Source organism: Arachis stenosperma, chromosome 6 (assembly GCF_014773155.1).
Source record: "Arachis stenosperma cultivar V10309 chromosome 6, arast.V10309.gnm1.PFL2, whole genome shotgun sequence".
NCBI lineage: Eukaryota > Viridiplantae > Streptophyta > Magnoliopsida > Fabales > Fabaceae > Arachis > Arachis stenosperma.
Window position 1 is genome coordinate 2,855,516 of NC_080382.1, and position 27,978 is coordinate 2,883,493.

Here is a 27,978-nt window from a genome sequence, read left to right on the forward strand (position 1 = left end):
TCAAAATTTGTTGATATGACACGTTAAGTGATACCATACTGAAGTGATGGAAGCGATGGAAGGACTAATGTAACCAACTTAAGATTCAAATTACATACATTATTAATATGAAAAATAAGAGACTTAATGTATTCTACAACTCTCACAACATTCTTCTTTAACTCACATTAACAATACAATTGCATAAGCATAACATGATTCTCCATAACTCATTCTAACTCAATATTTGTTCTTTGCAATGACAAATAAATCACACTAAGTACTGATTACATAACCACCAAAATAAACTTCCATTCAATACTATTTTTCATTCATATTTTGTTCAGATCCTTCAGGAGTTTCTGTAAGACTTCCTTGGAGGCTAACTTTTCAGCAGTCTTCTCATTTGCAGCTTTAGCAGTAAATTTGTGAGAGATCCCATTATTAGCCTTCACTTTAACTTTGACTGAAGCTTCACCATTGCTGCGGGACACCAGGGTTTTTGTCCTTTTATAGTTTTCTCCTTGGCATAGTTCATGCAATTGCCCAATCGGATGAAGCCGTGCCGTTTCAGGTGTAACCAGGGGTTCCAAAAGAGGCCTTATGCTTCTGAACACAGCCTCTTTACTGTATCCTGAATCAACATAAATGGCTCCTGCTACAGATTCCATAACATCTGCAACTACCTGTTAGAAACAGAAATACTATCTCATGACAAATATTTAAGATACCAGTTTGTCTAATGGCTGTGTTTGCATCCAGAGAAGTCTAATAATGAGGAGATTCATGAATATGATACTAATGTGAATAAGGAACTTTTGATAAGAAAGAAATCTTGCACTGAAGGATAAAAGCTCACATGAGGGAAAGATGTCTCCAATTCCCATCCAAAAGTTGATTTTAAATTTAACTTCTCAACTTCATTCACTGTGTCTGCAATTTGCTTGTCTAGTTCCTGTGAGTTGTGGAGTATGTGTTCATGCAACTTAGCTTTAATGGCTGAAATTGCATAACACTCATTATTCACAGAAATAGTCCTCATGACTGTCAAAAATCCAGATGACGCATCAGGATACTCCTCGTAAAAATGCTGCGTGATGCAATAGTCCAACACCGCATCGCCAAGAAATTCTAGCCGCTGCAGGGCAAGTTAACACTCGAAATTTCAATCATCACAATACAAGAAAGAGGGAAAATGAGTAATACTAGTTCTGTTGAAATGTTCTTACTGGTTAGAATCTAAGTAGTCTTGTAAGTACCTGATAAGATGATGGAACACCCGGGCGCTTGTAAGAACCATGGGTCAGAGCTTCTACTAAAAGATAAGGGTCTTTGAATGTATAGTTCAATAAGGATTCGGATTCTAAAAGCTTATCAAGATTCTCCAGGGGGATGCTAATGTGGCTTTGATATGGTATAATGTTGGTATCAACCTCAACTCCAATCCAATTCATAAATGCCATAGCATCTTCTTCACCTCTTGATACTGTGCTACTGCTAAGGAAGGCACCAATTAGTGCCTCAACCACATCAGCAACAACCTTGTTCTTCATGTTTTCCTTTCTTCCACAAGCATACACTCTGGTTCTGCTGGAAGCACACACTTCTTTAAGTGAGAGATCTTCTGACTTATCACCCGGTATAATCCATTGTTTTGGATCCAAAGTTTCTTTTCGTATGAAGCCCTGCAACATCAATAGATTTCCATTAAGGCATAAAAATTAAACCACCTCATATAAGTATACCCATCTTTGTTACATAATCTACTTCAATACTCAGATTGCAGAGTGATGAAGAATCCAGCAATATTTTTTAATTTCTAGCACAAAATGGTAGTGTTGAATAAAGGAGAAAACAACAATCTATTACTAACTGGTATCAAACATGTAAAATGTTTGAAAACAAATATTAAGGAATTAGAGTACCAGAAGCCTGCTGCTGCACCCTAACTTAAACAATTGATCATTCGAAATCATCTTCATCCTCTCTTCAGTAAGAGGACCCTCAGGAAGATTTGGTTTGGTCTTAAAAAGTTGTTGGGTAGTAGCATACTTAAGAAAAGAATCTCCAAGTGTCTCCAAGGAATCATAGTCTAAAACCTCCTGACATTCCTTGGTAGTAATTGCTTGCAATACCTGCAATTAACAATAATATATATTCATAAGTTTAAACAAGAAAGATAATGTGATGGCATGCATCTTTCACAGAAAGAAGAAGCACACCTTGATGATTGGGATATCATTTTGCGTACAATGATCCGAAAGCATCTTCTTTAAGTTGAAAGCGATGAGCAAGGACGCGAGCCGATGCATGATTGATGGAACAAATGTGAATGAGTATATGGTTCTGATTGATATTGGTGACATGATTATATTACAAAGTTCTGGTGGCAGCTCATAAGATCCCATGCTTGGTTCTAAATAGGCAAAACATATAAAAACATTTCACATCATACTGATAATGAATTGTATTATACAAATTTCACTAGAATTTATGAGCAACAAAGAGTTAAACCTCTCATCCTTTTTTGTCTGTTCTTCTGCAGGTAATTTCCCACTTTAAAAACACTCCTTCCTGCAAGTAGGGATTGATGTTCAAATCGTAATTCAATATGTCTGAAAATTTGAAACAAGAACCATGTTATCTATAGCCCTCTATGAACACATCAAGTAGATAAACCAGATACAACATACAAGATATACTACTTACTTGTTTTTGAAGTGATCCTTGTATGTAATTGCTTTCTTTCCTCCATTCTTTAGAGGTGAGTTTCCATTCAATTCCGTTATACCATGAATAATGTAAATTTCATTATTATGAGGGGTAGTGACCACACAATTCCTAAGTTTACAATAGCAAACTAGTCCATTTATGGTCATAACATCAGCATGATGATCCTTACAGTCACAAGTACTTTCAGATGAAAAAGGAACACAGGAGATAGTGTTCCAATCAACAACTGAATTTGAAAGTCTCTGGTTTGCAGCAGTGGCTGGGAGCAGAAGATAATCAATTTCAGGATTATCTCCAAAACAGAACTCATCTCTTGGATTCACATCAGCATGCAAAAGGATCCTTAAGAGGGTGGTCTGAAATCTTCTACAAGTTTGAACCTGTAGAATTTAAGTGTTCAAATATATCCCCAAAAGAACAAGAAGCTTGTAGTACCCAAAAATTGTTCTTCATGTAAGTAAGGTTACCTCATGTGGGCTAAGATCAATGGTTTCTACTTGTCTGAGATTGACTGAGATGTTCCCTCTTTCGGCAGATAACTCAAATAATTTTGTGTTTTCTATTATTTCCGAGTCAAGTTGAGTCCTCATTGCAAGAACAATGTCCTGAACCGATACGTTACACTCATAATCCTGCTTCAACTCAATCAAGTAGCAATGGTATGTTACAGTGCAATCTGCATTTGATGAACAATTGACCAGTTCGGATGGCACATATCTGGGTTGTGGCTCATTATCACCTGCATATAAATGTCATTTAAAGTTGTTAATATAATAAAGTGAAAACTTTAGTCAAAACTGTTTCAGAATCAGAAGTAACTGCCGAATATACCATAAGAAAAGATAAGATGATGATGTTAGTAAGTAAAGTAAGCAGTTAGTTACCAGAATGTTCCATGACAATGTGTCAGCAAATATATATCCGTACGAAGATTTTGTGGTATGATATAAATGAGAGGATGAATGTGTGAGTGAGTTAAGTTGCATTAACTATATGTAGCAGGGAGGAGGAAGTGAGTGTGTTAGGGAGTAGGGACCACACCACATTCGTCCAAATGAAACGATTGGAATTTTAGGCTCCTTAGTGTACAAGTTGCTTGCTTAACAAGCAACCTCATTTCTTTAAACATTAAGGATAAAATTAGAACTTAATTCAAATATTATGGATCAAAATAATATTTTTTTAATTGTAAATTATTATTTATTTTCAAATATTTAATAATAGGGTAAAATATACTTTTGTCCTTAATGTCCTTAATGTTCTTAATGTTTTCGATTCATTCAATTACAATTGAAAAAATATTTTATTTTTGTCTAAAACATTTTATATCGTTCTAATTTAGTCTTTTGTTCAAAGTTAAATATTTTCTTCTAAAAAAATGGGATACCTTTAATTATAGTAAATTATCAATTCAATTTATAAATTAAAACATGTAAAATATTAAAAATATAAAAATAATTAGTAATATATTTAGGACATATAATTATAAAAACAAATTAAATTTGTTAACCACGGTAAATGAATAGTAATTACCTATTACTTAAATTATACATTCTTTCTTTTTTAATAGTAATAATTTTAAGAGTGAAAGTAAGTTAGTCTTCAGATCTTTTTCTTTTTTAAATTCTATGAAAAATATTTTGGTTAATATTAAAAAAAAATTTTCAAAATTTTTTTCATCTAATGGACTTAATTCTAATTTGATTAGTGATACACATATTTATTAACAATAAATCAAATAATATGTGGGAATTTTTTATTTTAATAAATTAAATAAATATTTTATTTTTTGAAATAAATAATTTTAAAAATATTAGGAAAATACATCAGCATCTCTTATCTTGTTTATACTGTAAACGAGATAATTTTATCCGTATCGAGATATGTGTATTTTTTTAATTTTCATATATCTCCTTACTGTAAACGAGATATGTGTATTTGTAAATATAAAAATATAATTTTTGAAAATAATAAAAAATATTAATAATTTAAATTAAATCAAACTCTTAAAAATAGAATATTTCAGATAATAAGAAAAATAAGCAGTTTCAAATAATAGAAAAGATGAGCAGTTTCAAAATAATAGAAGAAATAGGCGGTTTTAACTAACTAATTAATGAACTTGGTCTAGTGGTTAGTTCACTAGTTTGCTTAAGTAAGTGTTGGGAATTCGAATCCCGCCTTATTATTATTTGAATTGATTTAGTGTAAATTCTAATAAAAAACGCCGGTGGATGGAAGTAGTACGGTTAAGATCGTCTACCTTCCATATTAATTAAAATGTTCTATTTTTAAGAGTTTGGTCTAATTTAAATTATTAATATTTTTATTATTTTTATAAAATATATTTTTATATTTATAAATACATATATCTCGTCTACATGGTAATAAGTTTTTAAATTATTTATTTTAATAAATAAAATATTTATTTAATTTATTAAAATAAAAAAACCTAATAAGTTGTCTCTATGACATAGATATAATGTCACACACTCTCTTTTTTTTGTGGGTCCAATGAATCAACAATTGTGTACTCTAATTAATTCTTTCCCATCCAAGAGCCATCAACATAAACTACTAATGCATTGACACCTATCTTTCTCCACATGTAAAAATAATTTCCTTTCTACACCATAGAATCTACCTTATTATAAATAAGAACTAATAATAATAGAAACTGTTGTGATAAGGTGATGATGTGGATGCCCATTTAGTTTGGGCAGTTCACATTCTCTAAAGTGAATGATATTAAAGAGGTATTGAAAAAGCAAGCATATTACCTCTATAAATAGTAGAATGCAGTTTCACTTTCGTATATACAAACAATAAGAATATTAAATATTCTTCTCTCTCTCTTATACTATCTATCTACTTAATATACTAAAACTGGGTTTTCCCTCAGCTAATAAGGGTGACGTGTCGATCTCTCATAAATCCGTTTTCCCTCCAAAACGAATAAAATTTTTCATCTATTCTAAATTATTTTATAAAAAATACCTTTATTATAATTATATTATTATATTATAATTAATATTTAATAAATAATATATAATTATACTAATTTAGGAACATATCTTTATTATAATTATATCAAATCAATATTTAATGCACTATTAAACTACTCATCAATTATAATACGTAATTACTGTACATAATAAAAAATTGCCTTAATAATAAGTAATTTACATATTTATTTTTGTTTTACTAAGGTCTATAAATAGTGTTTTTCTGTGGTACATGAATCTAAATTTGAGAGTCAGCTCATAATTTTATATTTAGTATTTTTTTTACTACTTCATAGAATAAGAATGTATTTTTCATTTTTTATTGAAGTTGATCCTTTTAAGGTACAATTTATAATTTTTTATAATATTTTTCATATACTCATTCTATTATATTATTCTTTTAATAATTTATTAATTGTTATTACTCTAAATTATTCTTATCGTCTAATGTTCCAGTTCAATTGTCTTTTACCACAATCGTTTACAATGCATCACATCCATGAAATACCTCATCGAGTTGTCTTCACTGATTCAGGTTCCAACTACATGGATGTAAGCGTTCAAAGAAGGGGCAATAATCTCTACTTTACCGAAAGAAGGTTGGATCTACTCACCTATTATGACCAACCTAATGGAATCTGGTTAAAGTTAGCTTTCTTGAGAGGAGCTCGATTTTTTATTGAGGAATTGCATCCACGAAATTTTATAGGGCAAGTTCAAGTTCCATCCCCTCCATGCTTTTTACGTCTGCCCGAAAATCTTCAAAGTGGAGCACATAATGAGATTGAATTCTCTCAGTTTAAGTTCAGTTTTGCTAAATTCGTGACAAACTCGGATATGCAATTTCAACGATTGGTAATACATTTAAATTTTCTTATTTTAAATTGTTCATTATTAGAATAATTTTATAACATATTGTGATTTTTTTCAGAAATTACTGGCTTTCTTTTGCATGCATGCAATGCCATTGAGAGGAATAAGGGTTAATTTGATTTCTTGGTGTGGCAATTCTATACTTTACCGCATTGCATGGATAGCGGATGATGAAGCTTATTTAACAAGAGGATGGTTTGAATTTGCACGAATTCTAAATGTTGATATTTACGATGTTATTTCAGTTGGTTATCGTTACGAGAATGACTCTATATTATACGTGACTAAGAACTAGAATAGATTCAATATTGTTTAAGTAATTTGGTTTTAATATTAGTATTTGATTAAATTATAATTAAAAAATTTTAAATTATTTCCTTAATTTATATATTATGAGTATTTTTTGTGGATGTACTATTTTTAAATAATTTAATAATTAATAAAATGAAGTGGTGTCAGATATATTATTTAAGTTTATTTTTATCCTTTATTTCTTTATTTGTATTTTCATTATATTTGACAAAAAATCTCTACCTAAACATATAATTTTCGTTGACCTAAACACAATTTAGTTGCCAATAAAAACCGATTTTATCTATAAAAAATAATAAAACATGTATCTTTTGATATTATATTAATATAGTAAGTAGACATTATGATATAATAATATCTTTAATTGTATTATAATTAGCTCATAAATAATGTATGATTATATTATTTTAGGAAATTTTTTCATTATAATTATATCAAATCAATATTTAATTATGATAAAATATGTTAATTATAATTATATTATAAAATTATAATAATTACGATAGTTATGTTATATATTTTAATCATTTATGTAAGTAAATAAATTAGAAAATAATCAAATCAAATCATGACGGAAAATAAATAATATAGAATAATATTATACATTTAATTACATTATAATTAGCTCATGAATAATGTATGATTATATTATTTTATAAAAATATTTTTATTATAATTGTATCAAATTAATATTTAATATATTATTTAAAACTATTTTTTATATAACAATAATATTATATATATTTATTTATCACTTTTTTAAACTCATTCTTACAAATATTGGCATATAATTAATATAGATAACATATATACTTAATAAATATCTTTATTAAATTAATTATAACAATTAATACAATACAAGCTCATAAGTATAACCTAATTATAGCAAGAATTTTCATAAAAATAATTGACTACTAATTTGAATATAATTGATATAGTTAAATTGATACAACCGATAAGATTGAGAATATGTAGTAATTATAGTAATTATTATATCAATTATAATAATAATTCACGTGACTTCATATACAGTAATTTTTGAATTATAATTGTCACATAATTATACTTGAATATTATTTAATTTTAGATATTTTATAGGTAATATTAATTATCACATAAATTATCATCATTACTCAATAATAATAATAATAATAATAATTTTGAATTTATATAATTAATATAATTGATATAGTTCTAATTCTCATTTGTATGTAATAATTTTATTAGTATGTATTCACAGTTTTAATCAATATATAATAATAAAAATATTATATGGACATAAAATTAATTAGTTAACAAATTGAATTTAGCTTATGAATTTTTATTTTCTACTCAAATTTTTAATCATTAGTGATTTTATTTTTTATATTTACAGTAAATTTTGACTATAAAAAAAATTAGTTTTGATTGTTTCCTATTTTATTTATTTACAGTCATAATTAAATTTGATATAATTATAGTAATATAAAGCTGCTTCATATATAGCAATAATATTATAAAAAATATTATTGCACGATTGTAGAATAAAAAATAATCATATATATAAAACAAAATAATTATAACAAAAAAAATTAATATATGTGATTTAAATATTTTTAATAGCTGGTAACATGGAGTTTAACAAAATATAATTCATATATTTATTTATTTATATATATATATATCGAGAGAGAGAATTATTTAACAAAATTAATATATACATATATATAAATAAAAAAATTATTATAATTTCTGAAAATTATACATGATTTTTTTTAAATAAATTTATTTTAATTATATTACAATTAGCTCATGAATAATGCATGATTATATTAATTTAAGAAAATATCTTCATTATAATTATATCAAATTAATATTTAATGCGTTATTAAACTACTTATAAATCATCAATATTTTTAATCATTCTAATTATATCAATTGATATAGTTCTAATTCTCATTCAAGTGCAATAATTTTATTAGGAGATAATTGATGCACACATTAATAGTGACACATTTAATTTAATATCAATTAGTGGATAATAATAATAATAATAATAATAATAATAATAATAATAATAATAATAATAATAATAATAATAATAAAGTCTACACGGTACATGCATTATATTTTAAAAAGGTAAAATATATTTTAAAAAATTAGAGTATTAATAATCAATTATGATTAATATCAATATCAATAATTAATTTTTATAATTATTTTTTGTACTATTAAAGGCTACATATAGTATTTTTCTTTTTTGTAGAATAAAAAAGGTTGTGATTCATAACATTTTTGTAAAGTTATATCGTATGGACACAAGATTAATTAGATAACAAATTGAATTTTAATTAATATGTTTTATTTTTTCTCATATTTTTTATTATTTATTTTACTTTTTATATTTACAGTAATATTGAATGTAAAAAAGAAAAAAATAATATTGAATGTTATCTATTTTATTTATTTAGATTCATAATTAAATTTGATATAATTATAGCAAGTATCTAGGATTAATATTAACATGATAGTATAATTTTAAGTTGTATAACATAATAAAAAAATGTAACAATTTATGTATGCTTTCTATATAGCAATAATATTATATATATTTATATATCTCCTCTTTTAGCTTTTTCCTAAAAATATTGGCATATAATTAATGTCGATAACATATATATTGAGTAAGTATCTCCATTGAAAATATTTGTTAACTATTACCGTGTATAATTAGTGTGTGTATATATATAGAAGGATTAATAGTGAATTGTTACAATTATTTATCATCTAAAAAATTCGTACCTCAGACATAGAACTTCTTCTGTTTATTATTTTTTCATACCTAAAGGATATTAACTACGATTCTATCAACAGTATTATCTATGATAGATTATGTAATAAAAAAGTTTGAAAAATAAAGGCAAGAATTATAAGATTATGAAAAGTCTCATCCAAATTTGACAAGAACAACACGACTTACATAGAAATGGTTCTTATGGATGATAAGGTAAGTTGATTATTTTCTATGATTCTTTCAAGTGATGCTAGGTCTATTTTATAAATATTTTTTGTTTATATTTTAAGTTTATTTGATAAATAAACCCTTGCACAAATTAAAAACAGTGCAATTTTATAGATTTATAAGTACGTGCTAATAGCTTTTATATTTAATTTGTTTTAGAGTGTGATAATAGCCAATATATTTGTGGATAGATTAAACTATTACTATATTATTTATGATCACATTCAGTATATATGTTTGATTTATTGAAGAAAGTAGATTATTAAAATCGATTAATAACTATTTTAGAGTTAATCCAATTAATACTAAATTAAAAAAAAATAAACAATGCATAACATATTAATTTTTTATTAATCAAATTATTATAATTTAAATTAATTTTAAAAAATAATTTAAAATTATAATTTCAATCTTATCACGTGCATGGCACGGGTAATTGCACTTGTTTAATATACTAAAACTGGATTTTCTCCCAACTACTAAAAGTGACGTGTCGATCTCTCATGCCTCCGTTTTTCCTCCAAAACGAATAAATTTTTTTCTATTCTAAATTATTTTATTGTAATTATATTATAATTAATACTAAATGAATAATATATAATTATAATAATTTAGCAACATATCTTCATTATAATTATATCGAATCAATATTTAATGCACTATTAAACTACTTATCAATTATCAATTAAAAATACTTTTAATAATTTTAATGATAATAATAATATCAATAATAGTAATAATAATAAAAAAAATCTTTGTTACCCGATTCACGTATATCAAATAATTTTTCTAAATTATTTTATAAAAAATATCTTTAATATAATTATATTGTAATTAATATTTAATGAATAATATATAATTATACTAATTTAGAAACATATCTTCATTATAATTGTATCAAATCAAAATTTAATGTATTATTAAAAAATTACCTTAATAATAGGTAATTTATATATTTATTTTTGTTTTATTAAAGTCTATATATAGTGTTTTCCTGTAGTACATGAATCTAAATTTGAGAGTCAATTCATAATTTTATATTTAGTATTTTTTTTACTACTTCATAGAATAAGAATGTATTCTTCGTTTTTTTATTGAAGTTGATTCTTTTAAGGTACAATTTATAATTTTTTATAATATTTTTTATATATTCATTCTATTATATTATTCTTTTGATAATTTTTTATTTGTTGTTACTCTAAGTTATTCTTATCGTCTAATGTTCCAGTTCGATTGTCTTTTGCCACAATCATTTACAATGCATCACATCCATAAAATACTTCATCGAGTTGTCTTCACTGATTCAGATTCCAACTACATGGTTGTAAACGTTCAAAGAAGAGGCAATAGTCTCTACTTTACCGAAGGATGTAAGCGTTCAGTTTTGCTAAATTCATGACAAATTCAGATATGCAATTTCAACGATTGGTAATATATTTAAATTTTCTTAGTTTAAGCTGTTCGTTATTAGAATAATTTTTTAACATATTTTGATTTTTTTTTTTCAGAAATTACCAGCTTTCTTTTGCATGCATGCAATGCCATTGAGGAAAATAAGAGTTAGTTTGGTTTCTCGGTATGGCAATTCTATACCTTGCCGCATTGCATGGATAGCGGATGATGAAGCTTATCTAACAAGAGGATGGTCTGATTTTGCACGAATTCTAAATATTGAAACTTACGATGTTATTTCAGTTGGTTGTCGTTACAAGAATGATTCTATACTATACGTGACTAAGGACTAAAATAGGTTCAATATTGTTTAGGTAATTTGGTTTTACTATTAGTATTTGATTAAATTATAATTATAGAATTTTAAATTATTGCCTCAATTTATATATTACGATTATTTTTTGTGGATGTGCTATTTTTAAATAATTTAATAAAATGAAGTAGTGTCAGATATTATTAAGTTTATTTTTATCCTTTATTTCTTTATTTGTATTTTTATTATATTTGACAAAAAATAAGCCTACACATATATTAAATCGTTGACCTAAAGACAATTTATTTGCCAATAAAAACAGATTTTATTTATAATTGGAATAAAACTTATTTGCCAATAATCGGTGGATAAAATTAAAATTACACCTATGTCATATAATTATAATTGATTAATTGGTATAAAATAAAATTATACCCATGCCATGAGTAATAATCTAAATAATTATATCTTAACAAAATATAATTTGAAATAATTTATAAACAATTATCTTAACAAAAATAATTATTTAATAATTGATTTAAAAATCAATGCAAAAAATAATTATTAATAATAGTATTATTAACTGGGTAAATAATATAATTTCAAATTATTACTTGAAATATAAATAATATATGGAAATTTGTTGAGTAAGTCAATGATTTTGCACCTTAATAATTTGACAATTATTACTCAATTAACCAGTTAATTAAATTAGTAATAACAATTTCCAATTTCAAATTTTGTATATTAAGTAGTTATTAAAAACTGGGTAATAACGATTTACACGGGAAAATCATCGATAAATTCAATTAACCATAAAGAAGATAATATACTAACAGTTTTAGTATATTATTTATGGCAAGAGAAATTATTTTCTCAAATTAAATTTTATATAATTATAGTAAGTCTCTATAATTAAAACAATATAAAACTGCTTTATATATAACAATAATATTATACATATTTATATATCTCTTCTTTTATCTTTTTTTTTTAAATATTGCCATATAATTAATGTAAAAAATATATAATATTAAACTGTTTTATTATGCATATATATGAATTTATATAATAACCCGTATAATTTATACGTATGGCATAATACATATGTTAAAAAAAGATTCCATAATTTTTGAAAACTACTGTTTTGTCATATGAAATTGAAATTGAAATTAAATAATTTTTATTTATATAATTTTTTTCTATTAGTATCAAGTATTTTCATCAAAAATTCATATCGTTTGTAATTAGTATATATATATATAATTCATATCGTTTGTAATTAGTATATATATATAAGTCGTAATAGTCAATTGTTTCAATTAATTTGACGTTAATGCTCTTGCGAATGAACTAAGTGGGTATTAAGAAAGGCTAACTAATGAGCAGAAATTTGCATACGATCAAATAATTGGTACTGTTAGCGGTAATATGGGTGGACTTTTCTTCTTATACGGTCAAGGTGGTTGTGAAAAAATATTCTTATGGTCAACTATATCATGCTCAATTAGGTCTAAAGGAGATATAGTTTTAAATGTTGCTTCTTGTGGGATTGTTGTACTTTTGTTGCCTAATGGAAAAACTGCACATTCAAGGTTTAAAATTTCTTTGGCCATAAATGAGAATTCTTTGTGTAGCATTAAACAGGGAAGTCCTCTTGCAAGGTTAATATCCAAGGCCAAATTAATCATATGGGATGAAGCTCCAATAATAAGTAAGTATTGTTACGAAACTTTAGACAAATGCCTCAGAGACATCTTAAGGTGCTCAGATTTGTATAATGCTCATTTGCTATTTGGAGGTAAAGTTAGTGTTCTTAGAGGAGATTTTAGATAAATTTTACCTGTGATTTCCAGAGGCTCAAGACAAGATATAATTCAGTCTTTATTAATTCTTCATATTTGTGGCATAACTATAAGGTTTTGAAGCTTACAAAAAACATGAGAGTGTCACTAGGTAAAAATAACAACATACAAGAATTCAGAAATTTTGCAGAATGGCTACTCAAAATTGGTGATGATTTGGCTGGTGATACAACAAATGGTGAATCGATCGTTCATATACCATCTGACATTTTGATTAAGAACTCTGAGACAGCTTTGGATGACTTCATTGATTTCGTGTATCCAGATATGTTATCCAATTTATCCGTTGAAAATTATTTCAAGGATAGAGCAATTCTTGCACCAACTTTGGATTGTGTCACTGATGTCAACAACAAGATGACTGCAGGGTTACTTGGACAAGAAAGAGTATACTTAAGTTCAGACTCTGTGTGTGCTGAAGAGGGAAATATGAAATTTGAGTTAGATGCTTTCTCGCCGGAGATTTTAAATGGAATAAATTGTTCAGGTCTACCACCACACAAGTTGGTTCTGAAGGTTGGCGCTCCTGTTATGTTGCTGCAGAATATAGACCAAACTAATGGTTTGTGCAATGGAACGAGGATGCAAGTTAGAAGAATGGGAAATCATGTGATAGAATGCAAGATTTTAACTGGTAAGAAAGCTGAAAGTATTGTTTTTATCCCAAGACTGAATCTAATTCCAAATAACGAAACATTGCCGGTCATGTTTCAAAGAAGACAATTCCCAATTATCATATCATTTGCAATGACAATAAATATGTCTTAGGGACAAACTCTATTGAAAGTTGGAATTTACCTTCCAATGCCAGTTTTCACCCATGGTCAATTGTATATTGCGTTATCAAGGGTAACGAGTAAAGATGGTTTGCGAGTGCTGTTGCAAGATCATGGACACTTGGAAGATAACTGCACGATAAATGTGGTATATAGAGAAGTTTTTGAGATCCTATAATAAAAAGGTAATAACAAAATGTCTTACTAAATCTATTTATTTATTAAAATTTATTACTATTACTTAAAAAAATTTAAAAATTCTAGGAACTAATAGACGAATTCTTATTGTACATTAATAGTTTGAGAATATTAAAATTATCATTAAAATTTGTATAATTTTATTCTCTTGACAAACAATTTTATAATTACGTTAATCATATAATTTTATATACAAATATTGATACAGTGTTGTTTTATGTATATATTTTGCAGGTATCAAAGGATAGCATTGAATTGTTATTCAGTAGGTTTAAATTATTTATTGTTTATTACAAAACTTTCTGCATAAGGATTCTCTATTAATTTGTTCTTCATTTTGAGCTGATTTTGATATTTTCTTACTTCACAGTAAATCAACATATAAAATTTTGTTGGTAGATTTAAGTATTACTAGATTATTTATGGTCATATTGAGTATATATGCCTGATTTATTGAAAAAAGTAGATTAAATAACTATTTTATAGTTAATACAATTAACACTATATTAAGAAAAGAAAAATAACGCATACAAGTTATTTTTTTATTAATTAAATTATTATAATTAAAATAAAATTTAACATAACAACTTAAAATTATAATTTCAATCTTATCACGTGCATGGCACGGGTGATTAAACTTGTTCTCTTTTATATTTTTTACCACAATATTATTAAACATATCTATTAATATAGTAATTTTAGTAAACATTACTATTAGAACTATCTAATTATATTTCCATATTCTATATTTGTTATCTCTTCCTTATTTATTTATTTATTTTACAACACGTTATCATCAACATGAGACTCTGATCAAATTTTTAGAAATACTCAAGTAACAAATTTTTATTATGTCGAAACTTTCTTATCTTGAATTCAATGCTCTTGATATATCTGGAAACAATTATTTATCATGGATATTAGATGCTAAAATCCATCTTGATTCAATGGATCTTGGAGATACCATTAAGGCTGAAAATAATGCATCTCAAAAGGATAAAGCCAAAGTCATGATTTTTCTTCGTCGTCATCTTGACGAAGTATTGAAAAATGAATATCTCACATTAAAAGATCTTGCAGATCTTTGGAAAGACCTTAAAGAAAGGTACAATCATAAAAAAACGGTGATACTTCCTCAAGCCCGATATGAATGGACGCACTTGCGTCTACAGGATTTTAAATCCATAAATGAATAATATAATTCTACAATGTTTCGAATCACCTCACGAATGAAATTATGTGAGGAAAAGATAACTGATCATGATATATTGGAGAAAACTTTCTCAACTTTCTATGTCTCGAATGTACTTCTGCAGCAGCAGTATCGAGAAAAAGAGTTTAAAAAATATTATGAGTTTCTTGTCTTCTTTTTACTGAACGCAACAATGAGTTGCTCTTGAAAAATCATGAAGCGCGCCCAACTGGCGCTGCCGCATTTCCTGAAGTAAATGCGGCAAATTACCCTAGAAGAGGTAAATGACAAGGTTTTAATAGCAAGAAAAATTATGGAAGGAAAAGGAATTATGTTCAAAAGAGAGGATCTCACCAAAAGTGGGATAAAGAAAGAAATATTGGGCAAAATAAATCAACAGAGGATAAGTGTTTCCGTTGTGGTGGAAAGGGCCATTGGTCTCGTACCTATCGTATCCTAGGGCACCTAGTCGATCTTTACCAAGCATCTTTGAAAAAGGATGACAAAGGAAAGGAAACAAATTTTGTTTCAAATAATGCTGAAAATTCCACTACTCATTATGATGTATCTGATTTCTTTGAGGATCCTAAAGAAAATATTGGTCATTTGATCAATGATGGAATAGTTTAATGTGTGAGACTGTTAAGTATCTATGTAAATAAAATTTTAGTATATGACATTATTTTTATGTATAGTGTTTTTTAGAAAAATAATTCTGATCAAGTATTCAATTTAACTGTGTATACTACTCATTTTATTATTATTATTTGTCTTTGAAGAAAATGGCAAGGATATATAATGAAGATGTCTGCCTTGCGGATAGTGTAAGTTCACACACCATTCTCAAAAGTGATATATATTTTAGTGGCAAGGAGAGCATGTAGGCACAAAAAAAAAAAATCCAAGTTTAAACTATATCTTCAAAAATTTTAGAATTTTCTCTTGAATAATTCGGTTGAACTAATTTCACCAACTTTGGTCGATTCTTATCGACTTTAACCAGTTTTATTCCTTAAGCAATTCAAAGACTGAATCAAACCGATTAAAATTTTAATTTATCAATTTTTCGGTCAAACCAACCAATCTGATTCGATTCTTACCACCATGGATTTGTGTGTTTATATGGTTTCAAGTAAGTACAAATGCAACAATCATTATTTTTAAAAAAATAATATATATGCACTTTTTAAATTACAAACTTAAACGCTTATTAAAAATTATATATTTTTCTAAATGTTTTTAATTTGGTATTATCTTTTTAAACTTGTATTCTCAAGATTATTTTGATGATAAAACTTTGTATTTAAAATTTTAAAACTATAACGATAATTTTCATAGAATAAATTAATAGATTGTGGTGAATTCTCTTATTTAAGAATTTTTATTAGAATAATTAATGTGATAAATGGGTGTTCTCTTGTTTGAGTTTTCTTAATTATATTATCTTAAAATTGAGTTTAGAATTTTAAAAATAATGCTAATTCTTATCGAAGGACAAATTAGCACATATGAACTTTTTCATGATTTTTTAAAATTTATTTAGAATAATTATATTTAAATTAAATTTTAATAAGTATTGTCAATGTTGATTTTTCTCTTATAACATATTCTTAAAGAGAAATGTTAAGGCCATCAAAATTTGTTATTTTTGAACATCAATTAATTATCAATATTTAAAAGTACGGAATAAAGTATGTTGTTAATTTTTTAGACTAAAAGAATTTGGTTGATAGCTGAATGATGGTCAAAACAAATAAATTCTGATGACCTACTAGTATTTCTCGTTCTTAAAACCTATTATTATTATTATTATTATTATTATTATTATTATTATTATTTAATCACCTTAAAAACAATAAAGGAAAGAAAAAGAATCTTACTATTATCATTATAAGAAAAATATTGAATACCGATAGATTTAACGACAAATTTGGTAATAAATTTGTCAAATAAAAAAGTTACTGTCGGATTCCATTTTTTTATGGTAAATTTACCAATAATATTTGAAGAAAAAAATTGACGCGATCATTACCGTCGAAATTACTAGCGAATTTATTCAAAATCTGCCGGTAAAGCTACTCAATCTCAATTTAATGGAATGTTGTGTATTGGTCACGCATACTGTATTACTGTCGGATTTATTCGCCGGTAAATCCAATAGTAAATTTGTCCTAAATTGGAATAGCGCGCCTTCTCCCCTCATTTCGAAAAACCCACATACACACTCTCTCTCTCTCTCTCTAAACCTCCTCTCTCTTTGCATTTCTCTCTCCCAAACCACCTCTGACAACCCTCTCTAACAGCGCCGACACCACCAACAGTCTCTACAGACCGCATGGACTCTTTGCATCACGTTGGTCGCTCTGTCGCTGCCATTTTTGTCACTTCTGCCACTGCAGCCACTGCTTCTTGTGTTGCCGGAGCTCCCTCCTTCTTCCTTCCAGGTAGGTTGTTTTCCTCCCTCTCCTTATTATTCTTTTGCAATTTATTATAAAAAAAACTAATAATGTAACCTGCCAATTGGTCATTATCACCGTCATTGTACCATATGTGCTGCTACTATGCCAGAAATGTCCTCTGCGCCAGCACTATCTTTGGGTAACTTATTCATTAGCTAGTTTAGAGTAGTTAAACCCTAAATCCTAATTTTAGTGAGTGTGGCTGAACCTGAACCTGAACCCTACTTTATTGCACAAATAGTTGTTATGATATTTGATTACTCTGTTGGTCCCTATAGTTTTGCTAAATTTTCAATTAGGTCCCTACAGTTTTTTTTTCTTTCAATTGGGTCTCTGAACCAATATTTTTTTTCAATTAAGTCCCTACCATGAGTAAAATATTTGGTTTAATAGAATATTCTGTTTCCAAATTGAATATACCTTGTCACTTTCCTTCTATTTTGTAATTACAAAACTAGCCTTATCATTTTTTGTTGTCACACTTAGACCAAAACCCTTTCTCTTCCCTTCCCTCTCTGGTTCATCATTTCGTTGAGTACACCATAGTCAACCGAACTCAACTCTGCTAGTGGAACATTGGTAGACGGTGTCGCTTCTCCGTTGAAGGTGTTTCTACTACTTCCAGATAAGACAATGCTTATCCTTCTTATTCACTGAAATATTTTTCTTGTTTTATACATGTGTGATTCTGATAGGTTGTTTGTTTGGAATTTTTTATTTCTGAAAATGCTTGAATAGGATATCATGTTGTTTCTTAGAGATTTATGTAGTTGCAGTTTTTGTTTATTCATGTAGTTATAGAAAATTCAGACTTTCCCATTAAGGTCCACCACGAGAGAAATTTTGTTGATAACGAACATGGGTTAAAGTATTTAGATGGAATGGTTGTAGATGATTTGCATTTTGATGTTGATGAATGATATTTGCAAGACATTGTGAGAGAACTAAAGAAACTAGGGTCTAAAGGATATGCCAAGTTATGGTATAACGAACTAGGGATAGATTTGAACTCAGGTCTTAGAGAAATGAAGTCTGATGGGGATGCAATGAGAATGGCTAGGTCATTGGTGTTTGGTTCTATGAAGCACTGTGAGGTGTACGTTATTGACGAGTCAAAGAAGGTAAAAGGACTGAAATCACTTCTAGTGGTATCGATTATGTGCTAGAGGAAGGTGAGGACAGTGACAACGGGTTGTTAGAGGTTGAAGTAGACACTGAGGTAGAGCCTTCTACCGAGGAAGAGGCATTTGATGATAATGCTAATCATGGTGATCACGCGGATCACTTTGGGTTTGATGTGGAGGATAATGATCCATAATCAAATGCTTTCGGGGGATTCAATGGGTCACTGAACGAAAAGGTTCCTGCAACTGGGGTTGCTCAAAGTGATGGAGGTTTAGGAGAGGTTGTTGATGAGCAAATTGGGAACATTTATGATGGATATGAAACCGAGGAGATAGATAGTTACGAGAGAGATTCTGATGACATGATAAAGAAGAAGAGGTTTCTAAGATACAACGAGGCAGAGATGAGTAGAGAGTATGAATTTTAGGTGGGATTAAAATTCAAATCACTAAATCAGTTTAAAGATGCTATCAAGGAACATGCCCTATTAAATGGCAGGGACATCAGGTTTAAGAAAAATGACAAGTTGAGGTGCAAAATTGTTTGCATTGAAAGAAAATTAAAGTGAAAATAGATGTGTTTTGCAAGTAAGGTTGGGAGTTCTGACTATTTTCGGATCAAGACATTGCATGAAAAGTATACCTGTGGAAGGAATTATGTGGCAGGCTTGTGTCAAGCAATTGGATATCAAAAATCGTTGCCAAAGCATTGGCAACAGCCGCATATACTACAGGTCAAAGACCGTTGCCAAAGCATTGCCTAAAGTTTTAGGAATGGTTTTTCGATCTATGGCAACGGTTTTCGACCGTTGCGAAAACTCTTATTTGTTGTAGTGGTCCCACATCTTTTCTTACCTTGGTCTTTAAGCTCCACGTTCTATAAAGTGCTTCTAGATAAAATCTTCGTGTAATTACTCATTTCAATTTTTGGAGATATCAACTCGACTCCTACTATGATAAGTCGAATCTTTGTGCTACTGCTCTTATAGAACAATCTTTGGGATACTTCGACCTACATTCTCGTGGAACAACTCAGATATTATGACATTTCAACTTACATATTGTCGATTCACCTTTAAGTCAAATGATCATAGTCGAACTATTTATTATTGTCGAACATTGTGCTAACAAATACATATCGAAAAATTGCCAACAAATTAATCCGTGCATGCGGTTTGAATAAAATATTCTCTCAATCTCGTGAGATAGGACTTCTTGGTATTTTCATTGAGTTTGAATTCATGTCAATTCTTCATTAGAATCTCAATTTCTGGCTTTGGGTCTGATACAAAACATATATCTACGCTTTTCCTATGTATATTACTGTCATTGACAAAATATAGTGTCCCTCTTGGCTAAACCTTATGCCTAGCCATATACTACTATGAATTTCTGCATGATCATTAATAAATTCGAAGATAACAACTTCCTCAGTTCAACCGATCTAGTTCTTCGTTCTTACAATTTGTGTGTCAACGTGGCCGTAGGTTATTAGTTAGCATCTCATCAGTTTCAAAGCAGTAGCTACAGAATTCACTAACCAACAACATACAACAATTAGCACGCGTGCTATCTAATTGTTCTCTTTTATAACTGGTTACTTTTTTTTTTAATATATTTGGGTATAAATTAAAATACATATGTAGTTTGGTTTATTTTTAACATATATTTATATTTTAATATATATTTTATATTAGTGATTAATTTTAATAACTAATTTTAGTGTACACGTAATATAATATTAATACTAATATTAATAAGGTGAAAACTCACATTATTTTATATATGAAATTAATTGTTAAAAATCATTAAATAATTCAATATATTTAATTAAATTATCATATTAAAATTATTAACTATCAATTTCACATTAAAATAAGTGTACGTAAGCTTTTATCTAATATTAATATTAATAATTTATATATATTATGACACTAAAAATAGAATTATGAAAATTATCCTTCCATCTTTAATTTATTATGACACAGATGTGTTAAAATATAATTAGGATCAATTAATATTATTTAGTATATTTAAATATTTATTATAGGAGATTACGTCTTTATTATTACGATTCTTTTAGTACTTATAAATACTCTTTTATATTGTATTATTCTACATAACTTAAATAAACAATTTAAATACATTCAATAATATATAAATCCTTTCTCCAGTTTAGCCTCTTGTTTTTAACAAAGACGAGTGTACCATATATGATATATAGTGGGAGTTTTCCCTAGATTCGCAATTGAAAATTCAAAGAAACACGTTAGTAGTTAAGGTGTTAAGGAGTAAGGACAAAGGACACGGCATTTGAACCCTTTGTTTACTGCTGTCTCCTTTTTCAACATTATCTTAGAATTGGGACCACTCCTTACTCGTTTGGTTACCCTCTCTAAAATATTAGGGTAACTGATTATTTAACGGCTTCTAAAGTTTCTAGATTCCTTTTACTTTTATTTCCCTAACCGTACAAATATTTTCAAAAGAACAAGCGAAATCATGAAGCCAAACGCGTAAATATAGATTCAGAGAGAAGAGTCGCCATCACCTTTCCCAAGAATAACCTCGCAATTTCATGGAAATTTTGTCGCCCTTTCCTTTTCTCATTTCTTTTTCGTATTTTTTATTATTATTATTAATCAATATATACGTACATTTTCATCGCCTTCATGTTTTATTTTTACCAGATATAATGGATTTGTGAAAGTTTTAATCTTTTGACAAGTATTTAATTAATTGAAAAATGAATTGGCAGAAATTATTTTAGATATGAAAAAAAATAATAATTTATTTAAACATGGGTGTTTGAAATGTTTTACAGAGTTGTGAAGGTATAAAAAAAAAGCCTAACATATTACCTGTATGTTAAATGGATGTGCGCCACGTTGCAACATATTACCTGCATGTTGCATGCTGACTCAGTACGTTACTTGCCTGCAACATCCGCCCATCTGTATATATACAAAAAGACCTCCATCTTCAGGTAAAGCACACCTCTAACATTCATATTAAAATTTTTTAGCCATGAATTGGACCCTTCATTCTTAAGTTTTTTAAAAAAGAATTTTTTATTTGTTTATGTTTATAATAATAATATATATTTGAACTTTTGTTTATTTAAATATAAAAAATAACTAGATGATGAATTATGATTCTCAATCATTACTCTTCTTAATTTTTACATATTTTTGGTTAAAAATATAATTAGAGAAAGTATAAGAAACAACATTTTTTTAATAACGTAAATAATAAGTTAAAAAAATATTAATTTTAATTTTGAAAATCAAATTTTAAATTAATTAGGTGTAATTTTTGTTAGGGTTTTCATTATTCAAGTAAAAAGTAATTGTAAATTCACAAAGGGTTTCTTTTCTTGGTCACAATAATAAGTGCATCCCAATTTCTCACCCAATAATCTTAAACTCTTCCCAATTTATTTTTTCTACCATAGTTGTGGATTGATGCAGTTCCAATTATGCTAAAACCTAAAAGTGCACTACTCTTTAAGGATGTAGTCATGCTTAAGAAGAAGATTAGCTTTTATTGAAAAAATATTAAAATGTATAGCAACAATGAATGTAAAGAAATAATAAGCTTAAGCCTTTTTTTTATATTCTTGAACATAATGTTAAGACATTAGAAAATCCTAAAATTGAATCCCCACTGACCTTTATAGAATGTGATATTGTGATTCCAATTATAGGCCCGTGTGTTCACTCATATATATATATATATATATATATATATATATAGTTTTATTAATTAAATTTAATTAAATTAGTCTAATATCAATAAAAATTAATTATAAATAATATTATTCTAAGTTTTATTATTTAATTTAATTAAATTTAATTTATAAAAAGATTTAAATGTGTGTAGTATTCAGGGCTCAGCAATCATTAAGTTGATGTACAAAAACGCGGTATTAGAATACGCTGGAACATGACCAAAAAAAAATAAATAAATAATACGCTGGCAGGAAAACTTCAACGACGAATGAATCTCGGTCCTATTCACCTAATTAATTGCCTTGTGGTGTCCCATTTGCATTTTCAACCCCATATATATAAAGTCACCAAAAAAACCCCATATATATAAAATAAGGTTTAATTCTACCACTGCTACTTACATTATTCAAGAATAAATAAATGGGCAAATTATCTGAATACATTGAATTAGTTTAAAATTTATTTAATTATAACTTTTTAAAATAACAGATATATTTATAAATTTTTAAGTTTATGTAAACTGCTACAAAGTATCACAATTTTTAACTTGTACGTCTACAGGATAGTGGGGTGAAAAAATTATAAAGCAAAAATAGTTAGAAAGTCTAGCGATTTTTGAAAAATATGTATCATGTATAAATCAATATAGCAATTTATGAAAAAATAATAGGTAGCATAATTTCTTACAATGCACCTGTAGTGGATTAAAATTTAAAATTGTACATATTTTTTAATAAATAAAAATTTTAAATTTTTTATTATTATTCAATAAAATTTATCTATTTTTTTACACGACTATGTACGATTGATTATAGTTATAAATTTCTTTTATTTCACAGAATATAAAATTCTTTTTTTAAACACTTTCAAAAGATAATGAAAATAATTTTTTAATATTTTTAAAAAATAATTTTAAATATATTTTTTATACATATTTATTGTTGCTTTTAAAATAAAAATAAAATTTTTAAATTTTACCATAATAATTTTTTGTAAGAATAAATTATTTGGATAAACTAAATTTAAAAAATTTTAGAATAACATATTTTTAAAGACCATTTTTAAAAATAAATTAATTTTTTTAAAACAAACAGTTGAATATTGTACTTTTATTATTGTCTAAAATAAAAGAGTAATGTATTCTTTATTTTTAAGTAAATAAAAATGATTGCTATTGACCTATTGTGTTTAAAAAATAGTATCTAATTTGTTAAAAAAATTAAAAATTAATATTTAATTTAAAAATTATAAAATTAAATAAATTTTAAAAATTTAAAATTGGTTATAAAAAATAAATTAGACAAAATTAGACATCAATTTATAAATATCATATAATTAGCCAAAATAAAAAATCAAAAGAAGATAAAATAATGCATCGCTACGCAAGACTACGTACTTTCGATTCTTAGTTTAATGATATTTTTGTTTTCTTATTTGATAAATAATTATATTATTATTTCAGCGGTCAAATATTAATTATATTATAACTATCTTTAATTTTGGTAAAAAAAAATATTGATACAGGTCTAACTATTAAATTTCACATTTTTTAAGAATTTTTTAATAATAGATTAATTTAGATCTTTTTAATCACTCCACCTTAACTTATTTGAGAAATTTGGATAACAATAATGTATATCGAGTAGCGGTTTATGCATGAAGTATGGACACTTTTTTTATTTAGCGTATCAGACATATTTGACATGCATATTTTGTGTCTAATTTAGTCTTAATAAAAAATAAAAAAAAATTTTCGAATACATTTGGACACACTTAAATACCATCACATGTTAGCGTGTCCAGTCTTATTCTTAGCATATATTTTTTAAATGAGTTTAGAAGTAATATATATTATTAATTTTAAAATAAAAAATATTTTAAATACTTTATATAATTAAAAATATTAAAAATAATTAAAAAATAAATTTATATATCAATATCAATAAAATACTAAATATTATTATAATTTATCTAAAAAATACTTTATATTTTATATATATACCGTGTGTTCTGTGTGGTGTTGTGTTCAGTGTCAATGTTCGTGCATCATAGTATAGTACAGATTCTTTAAAAATCGCTACTCCTTCTAACGATTTCTGCTTTACATTTTTTTTCATATAATCCATACTATTTTATAGCGATTTACATAGAATTAAAAAATTACAAATATGTCTGTTGTTTTAAAAAATTATAATTGAATAAATTTAAAATTTAATTAATTTATTTATGTTATTTGTAGTTCTTAAGTGGTATCTTTCACAAAAGTAGTTTGATTTACAGTATCAAAATTAACATCATCTGAGCTATCCTGTAAACTAAATAAAAATGGCACAACACATGTGCATGTTTATGTTTTAAATATTTACTGTATATCAGTATGTATCTACCTATGTATAGATCTAAGGCCTTAATAAATGAAGAATTCCGTACACATCCAAGTTAGTAAATAGTGAATTGAAGAATTTAGAGGAAGGGCGTCACACTCAAGACTCGAGAGCAGTCCCATTGGAACGGATAAGTATCCACATCAACGTAGGCATTACGATGCCAGATTACGTTAACAACATCGTCATTTTGTTTCTGTTTAATCATCACTTTTAGTGAATGAACGAATGAATGAAGTTAATAAAAGAAGGGATTTGTTATTGGCAAGTCAGAGATTTCAGTCGATCCCCCTTCGACGTTGTTGCTGACTCCTTACGTGTGTGCCCTCCCCATTGGCTCTGATTTGAAATGGTCATCACTCTCCTTTTATGCACTACTATTTCTTATGTTAATGGTCCCACATCGAGGGACCACGCTTGTGGAAAAGGAAAACTAAGTGAGGTTGGACAGTCAAAACTATGTTCACACTTCACACTTATTTATATCCCCCTTTTCGCCTCACCTTCGTTAAGCATTAAGCAAGCCCCTTATAACCTTCATCACTCTTTCATTTTCTCACAGCCTTAATTTTAGGTGCATCAGAAAGTGTTAGTGTTATTCCATTCTTGCATATTTTGAACACAGCATTAGCATAATGGAATATGCTGAGAATGGGGAACATGGTCTCATCAATGAACTCATCCAAGGGAAGGAGCTAGCAAAGCAGCTATGCAATCTTCTCTCTTCTTCTTCTTCTTCTTCATCCAAAGAAATCTTAATTGACAAGATACTTTCCACCTATGAGAAAGCCCTCACCATGCTCAACACTGACTCCACCATTCCCAATCTCATTAATTCCCATTCTTCTTCTTCTTCTATAAATGGGAGCCCTTCAAGGAGTGACCTCATTGATAATGATGAAGAATTCAAGGACAAACCCCCCCTCAAGAAGAGGTAACTAATCTCAACAAGTTACTTTTTGAGTTTCCTAGATTGATTGAATTGAATTAGAGTCTGATTCCACCTCCAATTACAGGAAGACTATGCCCAAATGGACAGAGAAAGTGAAAGTATGTTCAAAAACAGGACTTGAGGGATCTTTGGATGATGGGTATAGCTGGAGAAAATATGGACAAAAGGATATTCTTGGAGCCAAGTTCCCAAGGTTAGAATCTTCACAATTCTTCTTTCTTTTCTCTTATTTGTTTCCTTGAGCATTCCTTTGTGAATTCCCCAAAATCTGAAACCATTGATTTTGCATTGCAGAGGATATTACAGATGCACATACAGAAATGTACAAGGGTGCCTTGCAACAAAACAAGTTCAAAGATCAGATGAAGACCCAACAATGATTGAGGTGAACTACAGAGGAAGACACACGTGCACCCAATCTAAGCATTCCAACAAAGCGTTTCCATCAAAAACAATGTTGCCAGTGTTGGAGAAGAACCAATTCCACAAGTTCCAAAACAACCAACCTCAAAAGCAGGAGAAAATGGAACAAACCCAAGAGGAAATTTTCAACTTTGAAGCAAAGCTTGAGTTGGACACTAACACCAACATCACAACCAAGGATGATGATATCTTCCCATGGTTCTGCTACCTTTCTCCTTCAATGGGATCCGAAAACGGTGATAACGACATGTTGTTATCTGATTCCATGTTCTTGGAAAGCTTTTCCTCTGATATAGCATCTTTCATATCACCATCAACTTCAGAATCAGACCTTTTCTGTTTATCACCATGCCAATTTGGAAGCAGCAATAATAATGGAATAGTCCAAGCCTCAGAATCTGATATAACTGAGATACTTTCAGCTCCAACCTCAGTAACCAATTCTCCAATCATGGATTTCGATATGCTGCTTGATAAACTGGATTTCGACACCATATTCCCTTCCAACACAACGGAAATTTCCTCTTCATGAAATTTGCATACATAGTTTAGAGTGTAAGAAACAACATAGAGCATGTTTTGGTACAGCTTCTTTTCAAAAGGGAAATACTAATTTCTCTTTTTTTTTTTCTTTTTCTTTTTTTTCAAGAGCTATTTCAAAAGCTTTTGATTTTGAATTTTGAAGCTAAAATAAGCTTGTCCAAACATGCACATAGTAACTGTTTTGAGTTTGTAGGAAGACGATGGACATCATAAGTGATGTTGATCAATCAAAGGAAATGAAGTCACCCTGTGATGTTCCCAGTTTAGACAACACTTTCTTTTTCTTTTTCTTTTTCATTTTTATATTGGCAGTGTACTTGTGCATTTTTCTCACTTCCCTTGTAATTTGGTTCATATGTGAAATGGATGGAATTTTTGCCTCAAATACTTTTGCATTTATGATCAACATCTTACCAAGCAAATGCGACCAACATTTGGACAAATGGTAATCATACAACAGTTAAATAATTTTATCTCTCTCACAACTACTAATTCAGTAATCAGTAGATTTACAATGTACTGTTGCATAAATTGAAAAACTATATATTATCCACAACTAAATAGCAAAACTAAATTATCCTCTAGTTTTTATCTTTTAGAGTGTGTCTAGATGGGATAATTAAAGGAGAAAAAATAATTTGAGAGAATATTTTCAATTTTTAATAGCAAAATAAGATGCTTAGATAGGTATTAGGAAGAATTTCAAGGTTGAAGAGGTTTTAA

The 27,978-nt window shown here is 27.6% G+C and overlaps 3 protein-coding genes across 3 annotated transcripts; 2 read left to right on the forward strand and 1 right to left on the reverse strand.

The window, feature by feature from the left end:
* Nucleotides 1-78: 78 nt before the first annotated feature.
* LOC130933446 (endoribonuclease Dicer homolog 2-like) lies at nt 79-3,794 on the reverse strand. The gene is made up of 9 exons (XM_057863063.1): nt 3,597-3,794; nt 3,180-3,451; nt 2,689-3,092; nt 2,494-2,594; nt 2,202-2,395; nt 1,905-2,114; nt 1,239-1,664; nt 839-1,117; nt 79-665 (listed from the first exon to the last, which is right to left on the reverse strand). Exons 1-9 carry the CDS (start codon nt 3,607-3,609, stop codon nt 312-314), a joined length of 2,253 nt encoding a protein of 750 aa, XP_057719046.1. The 5' UTR covers nt 3,610-3,794; the 3' UTR covers nt 79-311.
* Nucleotides 3,795-13,548: 9,754 nt separating this feature from the next.
* On the forward strand, nt 13,549-14,241 carry LOC130932764 (uncharacterized). Its single transcript, XM_057862178.1, has one exon. The coding sequence runs from the start codon at nt 13,549-13,551 to the stop codon at nt 14,239-14,241; it is 693 nt and encodes a 230-aa protein (XP_057718161.1).
* An 11,620-nt stretch (nt 14,242-25,861) lies between these two features.
* On the forward strand, nt 25,862-27,640 carry LOC130935836 (probable WRKY transcription factor 30). The gene is made up of 3 exons (XM_057865742.1): nt 25,862-26,271; nt 26,354-26,482; nt 26,584-27,640. Exons 1-3 carry the CDS (start codon nt 25,973-25,975, stop codon nt 27,242-27,244), a joined length of 1,089 nt encoding a protein of 362 aa, XP_057721725.1. The 5' UTR covers nt 25,862-25,972; the 3' UTR covers nt 27,245-27,640.
* The last annotated feature ends 338 nt before the right edge of the window (nt 27,641-27,978 follow it).

Coding starts and splice junctions, on each gene's coding strand:
- LOC130935836 (XM_057865742.1), top strand. CDS start 25,973: ATGGAATATGCTGAGAATGGGGAACATGGTCTCATCAATGAACTCATC. Junction 26,272..26,353: donor AAACCCCCCCTCAAGAAGAG/GTAACTAATCTC, acceptor CTCCAATTACAG/GAAGACTATGCCCAAATGGA. Junction 26,483..26,583: donor CTTGGAGCCAAGTTCCCAAG/GTTAGAATCTTC, acceptor TTTGCATTGCAG/AGGATATTACAGATGCACAT.
- LOC130932764 (XM_057862178.1), top strand. CDS start 13,549: ATGAGAGTGTCACTAGGTAAAAATAACAACATACAAGAATTCAGAAAT.
- LOC130933446 (XM_057863063.1), bottom strand. Junction 3,093..3,179: donor TTGATCTTAGCCCACATGAG/GTAACCTTACTT, acceptor TAAATTCTACAG/GTTCAAACTTGTAGAAGATT. Junction 1,665..1,904: donor GGTGCAGCAGCAGGCTTCTG/GTACTCTAATTC, acceptor TTGATGTTGCAG/GGCTTCATACGAAAAGAAAC.